Source organism: Bos javanicus, chromosome 25 (assembly GCF_032452875.1).
Source record: "Bos javanicus breed banteng chromosome 25, ARS-OSU_banteng_1.0, whole genome shotgun sequence".
In the NCBI taxonomy this organism is placed as follows: Eukaryota; Metazoa; Chordata; class Mammalia; order Artiodactyla; family Bovidae; genus Bos; species Bos javanicus.
Genome location: NC_083892.1, coordinates 685,569 through 700,919, shown reverse-complemented (window position 1 = coordinate 700,919; position 15,351 = coordinate 685,569). Strand labels below are relative to the sequence as shown.

Here is a 15,351-nt window from a genome sequence, read left to right as displayed (position 1 = left end):
AGCTGGAGCACCAGCTGTCACTGCTTCTGGAGCATCCTCCCCACACCGCAAACCACTGGGCCTCTGCTCATTCCAGACCCACCCAGTCCCTCTGCGGATCTGGGGTTGACAAGTTCAAACTTCCAGGAAGCTGAAATAGGAGACACCGGTCCCCCAGTTTTCACCAAAGACAGCGGCTTCACAGGCTCACACAAGCATGCACACATCAGCTTGACTGCTGTGTAGTCACGGCCTCTGTCCCATGGAGTCACCAGGGTCAGCACAGAGACCACTTCTGAACCCTGAGGGTCCACAGAGCAGCAGGTGTGGCCGGTGCTCACAGCCAGGAAACAGCACGCAGAGCGGGAATGCAGGACCCCACGCCCCACACAGCTCCCGCCATCCTGGTGAGGTGATGACACCCAGGCATTTTCAAGTGCCATCATGAAGGCCTGTGTGCAGTGGTCTCAGTGGAGCACTCCGAACCATGGAGGAGAGATCACACGACGCAGGCCTCAGAGCAGAGCACAGGGGCCGTGCCCTGCCAGGTCACACCAAGGCTCCTCCCAGGGCCAGAACACAGTCCTGGGTTCCCCATTCTGCCTGCACCCTCCATGGGGAAGGCATGGCTGGGGGCAGGGACTGGCTGCCTTGGTTTCAGTCTAAATCTTGAGCCGGTTCTGGGGGCTGACTCAACACTGTGCCTGAGCACCCACCTCTTGTGAGCAGGGTCCCAGCCACGGGAGAGCCCCAGGCACCCCGAGTAACAGGGTGCCTGCCCAGTCACAGGGCACCAGAGGAAGAGGCCAGGGGTGGGGGCAGGGAGTGAGGTCAAAACTGCTGGCCATCTGCCCTGAGGAGGATGCTGGCAGCCTTGGCTCTAAGTCCCCCCACCCCCCATAAATCCATAATAAGAAATAATCCCTAGTTTTCCTAACATGCCCCAGTTCCAGAAGCGCCTCCTGTTCCGTTGTCACATTGGTGTGGGAGAGGGCCGGGCAGGCGCCGCTGACCTTGTTTTCTGTGATCACAGCAGGGAGAGCCCAGGGCCCGAGGCAGGCGAGGAGCACCCCAGGCCTGTCCCACTCCCGAGTGGGAGCACCTACCGAAGGCCTGGCCCAGGCTGCCCTGGGGAGCCATGGGGTCTGGCCTCCAAGGGGACTGGTTGGTGAACTGGACCCTGCCACCCACCACAGCTGCCCAGCTGCCCACTGCTGGCCTGGGAATGCAGGGCAGGAAGCAACTCCACACAGACCCAGGTGCCCTGGTCAGAGTAGGCTCATGCCCGTGGTGGGTCAGCCCTGGGCCTGTCAGTGGACACTGTGGAGGCTGGGAGTGGGGGTGGGGGGCGGTATCCCGGCCTGGAGACTCCAGCCCATGAGGAGCACCAGGGGCTGGGGTGCGATCTACCGGCTGACGGTCTTCGGTTCTGCACCACATGGCAGCCTGCAAGCCCACCCAGCCCAGTGGGAGGACACCTCACCCAGGGCCAGAGCCGAGCCTACACTGCTCCCAGCTGCACCTCCCACCCCCCCAAAGGCTGGCAGAGTGTGCCTGGTGAAGCCAGCTCCCCAGGGTCAGCCCAGCCCCCCAGGAGGGCGGGCAGAGGGTGGGGGCGGTGCCCGGGCCTGGCCCAGGTGGCGGGGTGGGCGGGGCACCTGCCCAGGCTCTGCCCGGCTCACTCGCCCATCACTCGTCCTCACCATCCCGTGGCCCTCGTCATCTCTGTCCTCGCGGTCGCCGTCCAAGGTAGGTCTCGGGAGCTCGCCCCTGTGCTGAGCAGACTCTGGGGCCTGCCCAGGTCCCACTGGGCTGACCTGGACGCCCCCCCAACCCCTGAGGCGCCCTTGCCTGTCTGTCTTCGGTCGTCCTCCTGTCCCAAGGGGCCGGCCAGACCGCTGGAGAACCCTCCATCCGCCGGCTGGCTGCGAGGGGAACGGCATCCGCGCGCCGCCCGCCCGCAGTGCCTACCGAGCTAGCGAGCGCTGTGCGCCGAGGCCGGGCCGCGCGGCGGGCTAGGCAGCGGGGCTCGGGGGCTGCGGACCCGGCTGCCGCCCCCCTAGCTGGGGGGCGGGGGGACGCACCCACGTGAATGTGAGAACCTGTGCTACCGGGTGGGGTGCTGGAACTCGGGGTCTCTGGGAGGAAGCCCCTGCTCGCCCCCACTGGCTACCCCCCAGAGCCTCGCTACTTCCCCAGTCTCACTCCCTCCTGGTAGACCCTCCCAGGAGCCCTTTCCGCACCCTGAAGTAGGCAGTGTCACACTCCTGGCAGCCCCTGTGCACACTTCCCAGGTCAAGGAAGCCAGTCCCTTGGTTCCCAGCTTCGGTGATGGGGGCAGGGGTTGGGGGACAGCCAGGGGCTCCCTGGGCCCCCGAGTGGGCTGGAGCAGGGGGAGGCAAGGAGCGGCCTTGCCTCCCTTCACTTGCTGGCCGGGTCTGGAGTCTGAGCCTGTGCTCTGCCGGGTGGCCCGGCAGTCAGGCAAGTTGGAGAAGGTGCAAGGCAGCAAGCAGGAGGCTGCGGGGGCCCAAGTCCTGGACCAGCTGGGCAGCCCGTGACTCCAAGACCCCGGCACGTGCCCCAGCCCGCCCCCTGGGCAGAGATGCAAATAGCAGCCCCACCCTCCTGGCCCCTGGATTAACCTGCCCTCTGGGTGGGCTTTGCCCATGCAAAGCAGGGGGAGGGGTGTGTGTGTGTGTGCCCAGCCCCTGACACAAAGGTCTTCTGCGATGGGAAATGGGTCCTGCACTTGAAGGGTCAGGGACCTGACCTGTCCTGCTGTTGGCAGGACACTGCCCCTCCCCTCTCCAACCCAGAGGCCCAGCCTTGGTGAGGCTTCAATGGCAGGTAGGGGTGCAGAGCTAAGCATGGAAAGTTTTCTTGGCAGTTAATGAGCCCCGTGGGAGGTGGGGGGGCAGGCACATGGGGCCTGATTACTGTGGCCTCAGCCCCAGCCCTGTTCCCTGGTGGGTGGCAGAGGCCGTGGGGACTCCCCAGGCAGTGAGCGGGTGTCCCTTTCTGTGGGGGGTGCTCACCAGAGGGAGGGTGCATCAGGAGGGTGACTGCAGGCTGGCAGCCCCTGGCTCTGTGGCTTGCCCCATACTCCCCAGCCCCAGGCTGGCCGCTTCCGAAGCCCCCGACGCCATGGAGGAGTGGGACGTGCCCCAGATGAAGAAGGAAGTCGAGAGCCTCAAGTACCAGTTGGCTTTCAAGAGGGAGATGTCGTCTAAGACCATCCCTGAGTGAGTCCCCAGGACACCCTGCGGAGCTGCGGCCACACCCCTAGGCTGGCAAGATTTGTGTCTCATTTCCCTGCCCTGTGCTCATTTGTATGAACCAAGACCACACCCCCACACACTGCCACCAGGCAGCACTCCTGGGGCCAGGAGCCCACGTGCTCACCCACCCTCCCCACCACAGGCTCCTCAAGTGGATCGAGGAAGGGATTCCCAAGGACCCCTTCCTGAACCCCGACCTGATGAAGAACAACCCGTGGGTGGAGAAGGGCAAGTGCGCCATCCTGTGAGCCCCCGCGGCCCAGACTCACACCTCCCTGTAAAGTGGACGCCTCTGTAAAGGTGTGAGTTTTATAAAGACTTTGCGAGAACGCTGGTGCTTTCGTACACTTTCTAGGAGAGAGAAAGCAACACCTAGGTAGCCGGTGTGTATCGGGATATCTGGTGTGGTCCAGGGTGTCTGGCGTGACCCCAGAGGGTCCAACATGGACTAGAGCGTCCAGCACACGCTCTGGGGACGCCCAGCATGGGTCGGGGTGTCCAGCACAGCCCAGGGTGGCCGCCCAGGCTCCAGGGGCTCGCCATGCCCCCTAGAGCAGGTCTCTGATGTACAGGCTGCGCCGCACGGCATTGGAGACGCCCTCCTTGAAGCGGAACCACACGTCGCTCCTGCCCACTGCAGTGCCCACACGCCGCTCAGCTGTGTCAGTCTCAGGGGCCTCGTGCCCTGCGGGGGCCACACAATCATTCTTCCACCTGACTCCGGCCAGTCCCTCCACCGCCCACCCCTTCATACACACCTGTGCTCGGGGCTGCTGCTCTCTTGACAACCACACGACCGAAGAAGTCCCTCTCGGGCTGAAGGAGACAGGCTGGTCAGGTTCATGGGGACTGAGCTCTAGCGGACTAGCCCTACCTGGGGAAAGGGCCCAGAGGCCATGGCCCCCTCCTGCTGAGCCTCTCTGCATGCACCCTCCACCACGCTCACACTCACCTCTTCCCTGCCAAGGTCAGGAGGTGCCAGCACGCTGCCCAGGTGGGAACTGGGCCCAGGCAGAGCCATCATGCTGAGCAGCAGGGAGCTGGACTCCAGGACTTAGAACTAGCCCACTGCAAAGTCGCCTGCCCAGGCCCCCCAGCGCCGCCCCCACGGCCTCCCACTCATACGTCGGCCCCTACCTGTTCCTCCAGGGCGGCTCTCTTCAGGATACACTCCAGCCGCTGCTTGTGGTTGCATGGGGCAGGTGGCTGCAGCTCCTTCTCCCCCGAGCCCCCCGGGGGACCCCCATCCACCTGCAAGAAGTCACAGACAGTGACAGTTGACTGGGTAGGACCACGGCGGGGCTCGTATCCTCTCCAAGGGCCCTGCTCTACCCAGGGCCTGGGGAGGCTCACCTGGGGGCCGTCTCTGGCCCGAGCCGAGGCCTCCACCCGCCGCATCTTCTCCACTTCCACCTCGCGGGCAATGAGCTGCTTGGCCTGGTAGGTGAGGGGCTTGCGGGCAGGCAGCTCGGGAAAGCGGCAAACCTCCTCCACGTTCCTGCTCTTGGGGTAAGCGGGGCAGGGCAAGCCCCGGGACACCTGGTCAGCAGGGACAGGCCACGAGCTACTTACCACCTCTGGCCCCACCTGGCAGACTCAAGAGTGCAGGACGGGGTCCAGGCCTGGCCCTGCTGTGCCCTAGCTCCACAGCAGCAGGGGCATTCCCACCCTGAGCCTCAGTTTCCCCCACCACACATGGGCACGTGGAGGGCTGCCCAAGGAGGAACTGACACCACACAGCAGGGCCTGAGCTCAGGCTGGGCTGAGCGCATGGAATGAGCATCATTACTGCCTGAGGCCTGCATCCGGCCCCCACTAGTGCCAGCACTCCACCCCACGACCCTCTCAGGACAGAGGAGCGGAGCCCTGTGGAGCTCGAGGGCCCTCTGGGGGCAGCTCCTGCAGGCACTGAGGGACTCCACGTACACCTCCCATCCCAGGGTCGGCCCCAGTGGGGGCTCCACTGCACAGTCACATTCGGGCAAGGAATGAGCTAGACCTGACTCCCCCAGCCTTCAACAAGAGACCTGAGGCTCACACCATGCCTTCAGACTCTGGCCGAGCAATCGCTGTGGCACCTGGAGCCCAGCACCCCCAGCCCAGGTGCTGCGCAGACTCACGGCTCCAGCCTGTAGATGTACTGCCCGTCGGGCGTGCGGTCCTGGCGGTAGGTGAGGCTGTAGGCAAGCATGGTGCCTACCAGGCTGGCCAACTGCTGCTTCTCTCGGGCGCTGTACAGCTGTGTGCTCACCTGTGGGCCAGCAGGGCACTGAGCCAGGCCCCACCCACCCCAGGAGGCACGCCCCTCCCGGGCCCGGCGCTGCCAGGCCAGGCACTCACTGGGCGCAGCTTGGGCGTGAGGATGTCCAGGAGCAGACAGAGGGTGTCTAGGATGAGTGCCTGCGGTGCAGCCCAGCTGCGGGTGGCTGGCGTGATACCCGACACCAGCGTCTGGATCAGATTCTGTGTCTGGTTCATGCGATTCTGGGCCTGGGGTGGAGGGCGGACCAGGACTGAGTCACCCAGGACCCCAGGGCTAGACCCTGGCCCCGAGCAGGGCACAGGCCGTACCTCCTGCTGGCTGCTGGGGAAGGTGATCCGTGGCACGTGGCTGGAGGCGAAGAGGAGGTGGAAGGCCGGGAGCAGGAAGGGCAGGTAGCGCATCAGCTGGAAGCTCTGGCCATGGAGGGCGGCCCGGCCCAGCAGGTCGTCAAAGGCCAGCCAGTCGAGGGCAGTGCACACAGCGCCCAGGCTGGAGTCCCGTAGCCTCATCCGAAGAAAGTTGTCGAACAGGCCCTGAAGGCAGGTGGACGGGCCAGTCCCTGAGGCCCTCCAGCCTTATGGAGCCCACCCACAGCACAAGCGCCACCCTGGGGGGACCTTCCCCTCCCACCAGCCTGTAAGCCGCAGCGAGTGGCCACAGGGCCATGAGGGGGCCAGAAAGGCCTAGCCTGCTGCCCCCACTCGTCTGACCCAGTCACCTCCTAAAGGAGAGAGAAGCTCTGTCCACCAGGGTCAAGGGCACAGAGCCTACGCACGTTCCACGTGGGAGTCCCTCCCCTCCGGCCACCACGCTGCCCTCCACACAGTGGTTTTCCGGATTTGCAAGGATCCCCAGCTGCTAATCCAAAGCTGCTTAGCCAGGGAGGCAGCTTACACCAGGCTTCCCGGGGGTGGGGGTAGGGGGGCCTGCCACCTGCTCTCCACCCCACCTGCACATATGGAATCCAGCCCCTCCTGCCACTGCCGGGCCCTTTAGCTACTTCCCCAAGGGCAGACACAGAGATCCCACCAGACAACCCCCGCCAGCCATCCCCCCTCCTGCCTGACCCTGCTCCCTCTCAGAAGCCTCCCAAGCACCGGGTCCACCAGTTTCTTCTTGGGCTCAGCACCACTGAAGCGTGCATGTCCCAGTCAGTTGCTGACCAGGGTCGAAAAATGCTGCCAGAACGGGGCCTCCTGCCCCCCAACCCCCACGAGGCTGGAGGTGGGGCACGGTTACCTGGACCACCTTCTCATGCTCGCCGGCAGACATGGCCACGTGCAAGATGTGGTAGAAACGCTGCGCGGCTGTGGTCAGGGGCGCCTCGGCAGCGAGGGGCCCTGAGCCCGAGAGCTGGTCCCCGAGCAGGAGCATGTGAGTGCGCAGGGTTGAGTCCTGACCCACACGGCGCCTGCAGGGGGAGCTGAGGCTGGAGTGGAGCCCCTGCCCCGTCACCCAGACCCAGCCCTACCCACCCTCGTCCTCCGGGTAGCACCGGCTTGTGTATGTTTAGGGCACCCTGAGGTGCCACAGGAGGGCAAGGTGCCACGGCTCCATCAGCAAAGGCAGAGCTGGCTGTCTTCCCAGGGCAAGGGTACCGTGGACATTCCAGGCCAAGGCTGGCCTGCCTACCTCTGGGCCCGGGGCAGCTGGAAGACCTCCTGCCACACGGAAAAGAGCCCCTTCCGCTGATCCTTCAGGCCAATGCGTGTGCTCTGAACGGCCTGAACACTCAGCTCCCGCTGGCCCCGCCTGTGCAGGAACTGGACATGGGGTCAGGGAGGGTGAGGATGGCTGACCCCAGCTCCAGCAGGAAATGGACACAGGGGAGATGTGGAGGGGGCGCTGGCCGCCCCGTCCCCTGCCCCAGAGCCACCTGCCCACCTGCAGGGCGTTGATGCAGGCGCGGATGTCGTTGTCCGTCTTCTCACAGAGGGCCGCCAGAGCGCCGGGGTCAGCCCGCATGCCCCGCCGCAGGGAGATCTGCAGAGGGATGGGAGGATGAGTGTACCCCTAGCCCTGCCCTGTAGCCACCACCTCCCTAGAAACAGCTCCTATCCGACGGGGAGCAAAGGCCGAAGAGCCCTGCAGAAGGAGCTCGGTTGCGCATTGGAACCACCCACAACCAGAGAACAAACTGGCCCGGGACCTCCACCCAACATCCTGGGGGTAGCCGGGGGGCCACAGGCGGATGGCGGAGGCAAGGCAACCCTCACAGACCTCCTGGAGCCGCTGCATGAGCCTGGAGGGCAGCGTGGGCGGGAAATGTAGCAGGAGGGCCTGCTGCTTCAGCTGCCGGAGAGAGGGCGCGAACCTGCGGAAGCAGGGCATGCATAGTGAGCCGGCCCTGGCCAGGGCACTACCTGAGTCCAGCAGCGAGGGAAGTGGGAAGTGAAGAACAAGCCTCCCAGTGGAGACCCCGCCCACCCGACAGAAGCCCCTCCCCAGCCGAGGCCCCCCCTCCACTCACGGGTCGTTGCAGATGCAGATAATGGGCCTCATCAGGAGCCCTGCCTCTGCCCGGCGCCGCCGCCCCCCGCCTGTGGGCACAGATGGGCCCCCTGGCCCTGCCTGCTGTGGGCCCTTGCGATCCAAGACACTCAGGAGAACATTAATGGCAGCCTGGGGGGACATGGAGATGGCAGTGAATCATAGCCCCCCACTGCGGGACGACCAGCCCACCTGCCGGCCTACCCAGGAGGCCCACCGTGGGGGCCCCATCGATCTCATCGATGACCAGGCAGTTGGGTCTCCCACCAGCACCCAGGACGGACTCCATCTGCGTGGCCGCCTCGATGCGTGTGCGGAAGGCTTCAGGGCTGCGGTCATCACTGGAACCAGGAGGCCCGGGAGCAGCTGTCAGGGTAGCCAGTGTCCCCAGCCAGACGGTCCCCCAGGGCAGAGCCCCCACGCCTACCACTCAAAGATACTACACAAGGCCACCCCCTGACACCACGCCAAGTCCCAGGAGCCCTGAGGTGTGTGGACCATGCCGCCTCATGCACCTGGGACACCAGACCCCACCTCCAAACCAGGCGTTCAGGGCTGTGTCCCAGTCGGCCAGACACGTTAGGACACAGGGAGGCCCAGCCTTCCCCCCTCACCTCGCATTCATCTCCACCACACAGTACCCAGCGTGCCGCGCAATCACGTGGGCCAGGGTGGTCTTGCCCAGCCCTGGGGGCCCACACAGCAGTGCCACCTGCAGCCAGGACAGGAGAAAATGTGCTGCAACCCGCCCCGCCTCATAGACTTTGGGAGTCCCTGGCCCAAATGCCAGAGACAAAATCCCATCCCACAAAGTGCAGTGCCAGGGGATGTTGCCCTGCCCTGCCCCTATCACCAAAGGAGGACAAGCCCCCGCCTGCTCGTGGCGCAAACAATAAAGGCTCATGTCAGGTGAGTGGCATTGAGATCGGACACAGACACAACTGTTACTGCCATGACTGACGCCTGAAACCCACCCACGTTCCAGTGTAATCACTGTGGGAAGATGCAGGGCCCTTCAAGTAGTGCTGACTTTGTCTAAGTCATTAGAAGAAAGGACTCGCGTCCTAGCTCAAACTGCTGACACTCCACACCAAGACATTGACATCATCACAGCCTTGGGGGCAGTAAATGTGCCTCATGGCCCCCCGAGGCTGCAAAGGCATCAGCCACCCAGAATAAGCCATTAGACATGTGTGCAGAGCAGTCAGGTGCACTCACCTTCTGCCGGGGCCGCCCACTTGGGTCCAGCTCAGCCTCCAGCATCTCCTCGAGAACTTGTTCATGGCTCTTCCACTTGCTGGAAGCTGTGGCCTCCTTGCCACCACGGGCCGGTTCTGCACTGGGCCTAGGCTTCCGGACAGGCTTCTCTCGACCAAACACCACTAGGTCCCACAGCTTCAGCCACTTGAGAAGGCAGCGGTTAGTGAACTGAAAAAAGAGAGGCCTGGCCTGGGTGGGGGGGGTCTCCTCATGCCTGCCCCTCATGTCACTCTACTCTTTAAAGCCCAGAGACACATGCAGGGACGCTGAGGCTGAGTGACCAGTGAAAGGCCCAAATTAGCCTCAGTTTCTTTATCTACCAACACAATCCAACAAAGCTCATCAAATCCTTCCCCTAAATTCTGACACCCCTGTGGGCTGGCAACACAAGGACCTATTAGGCCCTGAGTTCTTTTCTCTCAGCAACAAAGAAGCCAGTCACATTTGAGCAAGAACAAGGCCTCACGTCATCACTGAGCAGCTCCGTATAGCGCTGTGGTGCAAACTCATCCACCCAGAGGCAATGCTGGGAGGCATCTTGGCTGTCAGCTGGCTCCTCCTCAGGTGCCCCTGAGGGCTGGGTCTCCTCCTCCATCTCCTGTGACCTGAGACTGGACAGCATCATACCCTGAGCCACTGGGCCTTAACCCCATGCAGGGACTACCCCCCTGGAATGCACACTAGGGGTCAGCAGTCCAAGGACTAGCGAGGATCCTGGGGTGGAGAGCCCCCGTGTCACCTGCACAGCATGTCTGAGAGCCGCTGGGCCTCTTCCAGCAGTCGCCGTCGCCGCTGTGCAAATTAGATCAAAACAGCTCAGCCACCAGTCACCCAGGAGCCACTCCTTCCCTCCCAGGAAACCCCAGCAGCCCCCACCTCGCTGTTGACCTTCTCCTTCAGGGAAGTGAAGGGCATGCCCAGCAGGTCCAACTGGCCACGGCCACGCCACCCGGTATCACGGAAAGGGCTCTGTGGGGGAAAGCGGGCATCAGTCACTCCCTTCTAGTTATGGGGTTGCCACAGCTCCCTCCCAACGGTGCTCAGGGATCCATGTGGCATTCCCTAGCATCCACAGCCACAAGGAGCCCCTTCTAGCTCCAGTGACCCCAAGGGGTCACTGGAATGGCAGCAGATCTAAGGAGAAGGATGAAGGAAAAGGTAGAAAAAAAGAGGAGAAAAGATGGAGGAGGAGGAAGAGAAAGAAGGTGGCCTTCCCGAATGCAAGATCAGAGGCAGGGTGACCTCTAGAAGGGTACCCAGAGTCAGAGTGAGCATATGAGGTCCATGTACCGGCTCGTGGCTACATGGCACCCACCTGCACCCCAGTGCCCACTGGGTCAGCCCGAAGCACCAGAAAGGCCCGGTCGCCGCCCGTGGAGGTCACATTGACATAGTCTTCCAAGACTGGGGGCCGCCGCAAAACAGGATTGCGAGTGGCTAGTGAGGCCTGAGTGAGACCCGCATCAGCCCCAGAGTCTAAGGGCCTGGGAGAGAACCACGATTGTTATGGGGATACTCAGGGAAGAGCCATGGACCCAGCCCTGCCCCAGGCCCCAAGCCCTTGTTGGAGGAATGGGATCCTTCCAATGCCCCTGGAGACGCCTCTGCCCCAAGTTACACACCCTTCGCCCAACAGCTCATCAGGTATCTCGGGACTTGGTGGGGGAGTAATGTCCAGAGTCGGGGAATCAGGAGGTGTCATCTCTTCCATCTCCTCCGACCTAAAGTTCAGTCTCCTGACAGCCTGCAGTCTGGACCGTTTGATGTGGGGAGCTGGGGAGACACATGGAAGGAATAGAGGGCCTTCCCCAGCCTCGCACCCCACCCCTATGCTCTGGGCCCCAAAAACGTACTAGGGGGCAGGGATCTCTCGCCCTGGATGTCAGGAGCCAGATGCCTCTTCCTGACACTGCCCTTGCTGTTCCTTGGAGGTCCGCCTGGAGAACAGTGAATGGCAGCGTCCCCTCCAACAATTGCCTCCTCGAACGTCTGGCGGGGCCGGCCCACAGTGGGCCGGGGGTCCCTGGAAGGCGACAGGGCGGCACTCCCTGCGGAAGGAAAGCCCATAGCAGTCATCCAGAGCAGCTCGTCTGCACACACAGCCACAGCCCCCGCGGCCGGCGCCGCTGCAAGGCCGTGCTCTCTCCAAGGGGGTTGCGGCCTCTCCCCTGCGCGGCCCTCAGAGCAGCCCTCCTGGACTCCCCGCGAGGGCCAGGCTTCCGTCGAGCTACCTGGGACGAGGCCGCGGCGATACTCGCGCCTACCTTCCAGCTCGGCCAGCACCTCGAGCTCGGCCGCGAATTGGCTGTCGAAATCGTCCTCGACGCCGTACAGCTCCAGCTCGTAGTCCTCCATGGCTGCTGGATGCGCAGCCGCCCGCCGCGGGGACCTGGCTCCGAACCTCCCGCGCCCCGCGCGCCGCTCCCGCCCCCAGCGACCCGGTGCCACCAATCAACGGCCGGCGTGCCCGGCGGCGCGCTCCATTGGCCAGGAGGAAGGGCGGGGAGTGGGCGGGGTTGCGCATGCACGCTGGGCGGGGCCGAGCCCTGACGCCAGAGGGGGAGCCGCGGGACTCGGGCGCTCTCCATTGGTCAGTAGGACCGCCCGTCCGTGCCGTGGGCGGGACGTGGGCGGGGCTGAGACCGCAGGCCGGGCCCGGCCAGGCGCACCTCTGTGGCCTGAATTATTGCTCCGGTACCACTGAGCCACGAGGCGCGGGACGCGAGTGCGGGAACCAGGGACAGGTCGCGGCATCAGAAGCCCGGACGGCGCAGCCCAGCTGCAGGTCGATCCCGGAGTGGGCAGGGGCGCGGGAAGGATTTGCAGCGGGAGTCCACCGGGCACCCTTCCGCCGGTGTCCATGAGACGCGGGAGGCGAGAGTTCCGCGGAGAGGAGCCAGAGCAGGGGGCGTCTGCGTGGGCGAGAAAGGGCCCCGTCTCCTGCTCTGTACCCGCCCCACTCAGGAAAAGGCCAATATCACGTGTCTGTGGCCCGCCTCGGGAAGAATCCGTGGGAGCGGGCTGGAAGGCAGGACTGCTTATCCCCACAGGCCCGGGTCTGGGAAGGACCGCCCCACAGCCAGAACTCAGGGCACCACTAGCTTGCCCTCTCCTAGCCAGAGCCCCCAACCAGTAGACGCCCTGCTCATCCCACTCAGTGGTTGGGAGTGCAGGCACAGTCGGTCTACAAGCTTGCCTGACAGCATCAGTGGCTTCAGACCGACGGCCCTGGGGAGCAGGGGTGTTCAGGCCAGGTGGGCAGGGCTCTGATGCGGGCTAGGCAGCCCATAACCCCGTTCCACGCACTTGCCCCGCATTGCAGCCACCATGGAGCCAGGCAGCGTGGAGAATCTGTGTGTCGTGTACCGGAGCCATGACTTCCTGGTGGTGAACAAGCACTGGGACGTACGCATCGACAGCAAAGCCTGGCGGGAGACGCTGACCCTCCAGAAGCAGCTGCGGCACCGCTTCCCAGAGCTGGCCGACCCCGACACCTACTACGGGTTCAGGTACCCACAGTGACTTCCACCGGGGGGGGAAGCAGCCCCCAACCCAGCCACCACTGAGCCTCTGCCCCATACTAGGTTCTGCCACCAACTGGACTTCTCCACCAGCGGGGCACTCTGTGTGGCTTTGAACAAGGCAGCCGCAGGCAGTGCATACAGGTGCTTCAAGGACCGGCGAGTCACCAAGGCTTATCTGGCTCTGGTAAGGCCGGGCTGGTCCTTGGGGCAGGAGCCTCCGACCCTCCGTCCACTTTGGTAGGCTGTGGATGTCAGGTGGGCTTCCCAGCAGTGGCGGGTGACCCCATGAGCAGCATGTGACCCCCTGCCTGGCAGGTGCGGGGGCACGTCCAGGAGAGCCGAATGACCATCAGCTACGCCATCGGCAAGAACAGCACAGAAGGCCGGACCCACACCATGTGCATTGAAGGCACACAGGGTACGGAGGGCAGGGGGTGGAGGGACCAGGGACACAGCCGTCCAGAGGGGACCCTGGATGAGCTGGGGCAACCAGGCCACATGACCGGGCTGCAGTGGACTCGGCCCCGGAGTGGCCTAACCCTAACCCTAACCCCAGCTATCTCTCTGAGCTTGCCTCGCTCCCCTCAGGTTGTGAGAACCCAAAACCAAGCCTCACAGAGCTGGTGGTCCTGGAACACGGGCTGTATGCAGGTGACCCAGTCTCCAAAGTGCTGCTGCAGCCCCTCACAGGTGTGTCCCGGATGTGTGCCCAGGGCCCCTGCTCCCTGCTGACGATGTCCTGCCTTGGCCTCTCCCGGCACAGGGCACCACAGTGTCCCCATCCTGCAGGGGAGGAACCTGCCCGGGAGCCCCCAGCATGCTGACCAGGCTCACTCCTGCCCCCCATGCAACCTCAGAATCTGCAGCCTCTTGCCCCACACAAGGTCTCTCTGGTCTGGGTTCTCAGCTGACTGGGCGCTGCTTTGGCCCTGCCCTCACCAGCAGCGTCCCAGAAGTCGCTTCTGTTTTGAGCTCTGACTTTGTGGCACGAAGCACAGGGAGGTCTAACGTCCCCAGGGGCTGCATGAAGCTTCAAGAACAGCACTTGAGCATGATGTGAATGGGTTTGGGGTGGGCACAGGGTTGTGCTCCCACCTGACTGCCCCCCTCTCCTCCCCAAAGGCCGGACGCACCAGCTACGTGTGCACTGCAGCGCCCTTGGCCACCCCATCGTGGGGGACCTGACCTATGGCCAGGCCTTGGGCCAGGAGGACCAGCCATTCCGTATGATGCTGCACGCCTTCTACCTGCGCATCCCCACGAGCGCCGAGTGCGTGGAGGCCTGCACGCCCGACCCCTTTGTGCCCTCCCTCGATGCCTGCTGGAGCCCTCATACCCTGCTGCAGCCGCTGGACGAGCTCGTCCAGGTCCTGCGGGCCACCCCAGACCCTGACCCCTCAGAAGGAGGCCCTGGGCCCTGCAGCCCCTGCACGCCCCTACCTGGGCCAGGCCGGCCCCCACCACCCCCCGAGACAGAGGTGCAGCGGGCCTCCTGCCTGCAGTGGCTATCGGAGTGGACGCTGGAGCCAGACAACTGAGAGCATCATACTAGGATGGGAACAGCAGGCTGGGACCTGCAGGGCCGGGCTGCTGGTCAGAGCCCTGGGCAGTCCCTGCAGTGGCCAGGCCTAGAGCTGGGCAGCTGCGATCACAGAGGACAGGACTCTTGGGCTGCAGGACCCACACTGGCCTCCGTCCCAACACTGCTCTCCAAATGGCCTCAACAGCGCCTCCCTGGTTCTAGAGCCTCAGCTCCAGGGACTGACTTGTAGACGTGATTGGGTCAACATGCAAGAGGCAGAGCCAGGACCTGGGCCAGCCTCAGGTGGGCTCCTTCTGGCCCCCTACCCCACCCCCCAGAGCACCCTGCTGCATATTGCTCTGCCTGGACCTCCGTGCCCGCCACCCCCAGCCTGGCTGGGTCCTCCGTCTGCAGACCTCTACACCCTGACCCCCGCCCCCCGTGCCAGGCTGGTCCTACCTTGTGCCTTTGCTTCTGCCAGATTCTGGCCCCCCCACTCACATGCTGAGCGTCTCGCGTGGAAGTGGGTGTGGGCCACACACGTGCCATCAGCCCCCTCAACCCCCACCACATGTCATTCCTGCAGGCCTGCCCTGAGCATTGCCCCATGGGGTCTTCCAGGCCCCTCGTTGCAGCTGCTGCCTCTACCGCCTGCCTGACAGTCCCCAGGCAGGACCTCCGCCTGGAGCCAGGGGATCCAGGCAGTCCGTCCATCCCAACAACGCGGCCCAGCTGCAGGCCCAGCTGGGCTCTGAGGATGGAGAATAAACGCTCGGTGACAACCTGCAAATGGCTGTGAATGTGCCTGATGTGGGAGCTTCGGGGGGGGCTGGTCCCCCACCACAACCCCTGCATGGGGCAGACCTTTGCCTTAGGTCCCCAGCAGGAGCCTGGATGGACCCTGTGGTCCTGGCTGCTGACCTGCCTACCCCCTACATGCAGAGAACAGCCTGCAGCCCTGCTGTGGAGGCCGGGCACAGAAGCTGGGTTAGCTGCATCCCTGGAGGACCCCCAGGTCCCCAACAAAAGCATCAG

The 15,351-nt window shown here is 64.3% G+C and overlaps 3 protein-coding genes across 5 annotated transcripts; 2 read left to right on the top strand and 1 right to left on the bottom strand.

The window, feature by feature from the left end:
• Positions 1-1,621: 1,621 nt before the first annotated feature.
• GNG13 (G protein subunit gamma 13) lies at positions 1,622-3,590 on the top strand. Of its 2 annotated transcripts, none has more exons than XM_061400669.1 (3): positions 1,622-1,728; positions 3,090-3,221; positions 3,400-3,590. In XM_061400669.1, exons 2-3 carry the CDS (start codon positions 3,124-3,126, stop codon positions 3,503-3,505), a joined length of 204 nt encoding a protein of 67 aa, XP_061256653.1. In that variant the 5' UTR covers positions 1,622-1,728; positions 3,090-3,123; the 3' UTR covers positions 3,506-3,590. The 2 variants fall into 2 exon arrangements, with proteins under 2 accessions (XP_061256653.1, XP_061256654.1); XM_061400670.1 differs by lacking the exon at positions 1,622-1,728 and adding an exon at positions 2,098-2,826.
• On the bottom strand, positions 3,553-11,702 carry CHTF18 (chromosome transmission fidelity factor 18). Its single transcript, XM_061400666.1, has 22 exons — positions 11,535-11,702; positions 11,124-11,318; positions 10,893-11,043; positions 10,586-10,754; positions 10,147-10,239; positions 10,010-10,062; positions 9,737-9,881; positions 9,229-9,438; positions 8,625-8,722; positions 8,228-8,351; positions 7,991-8,142; positions 7,741-7,834; positions 7,405-7,503; positions 7,153-7,283; positions 6,760-6,931; positions 5,829-6,053; positions 5,598-5,747; positions 5,378-5,508; positions 4,611-4,755; positions 4,395-4,508; positions 4,016-4,073; positions 3,553-3,942 (listed from the first exon to the last, which is right to left on the bottom strand). The coding sequence occupies exons 1-22, from the start codon at positions 11,623-11,625 to the stop codon at positions 3,806-3,808; spliced, it is 2,937 nt and encodes a 978-aa protein (XP_061256650.1). The 5' UTR covers positions 11,626-11,702; the 3' UTR covers positions 3,553-3,805.
• A 136-nt stretch (positions 11,703-11,838) lies between these two features.
• On the top strand, positions 11,839-15,106 carry RPUSD1 (RNA pseudouridine synthase domain containing 1). Of its 2 annotated transcripts, XM_061400667.1 has the most exons (6): positions 11,839-12,055; positions 12,593-12,779; positions 12,855-12,978; positions 13,110-13,212; positions 13,383-13,484; positions 13,917-15,106. In XM_061400667.1, the coding sequence occupies exons 2-6, from the start codon at positions 12,598-12,600 to the stop codon at positions 14,330-14,332; spliced, it is 927 nt and encodes a 308-aa protein (XP_061256651.1). In that variant the 5' UTR covers positions 11,839-12,055; positions 12,593-12,597; the 3' UTR covers positions 14,333-15,106. The 2 variants fall into 2 exon arrangements, with proteins under 2 accessions (XP_061256651.1, XP_061256652.1); XM_061400668.1 differs by lacking the exon at positions 11,839-12,055 and having other exon boundaries at positions 12,062-12,779.
• The last annotated feature ends 245 nt before the right edge of the window (positions 15,107-15,351 follow it).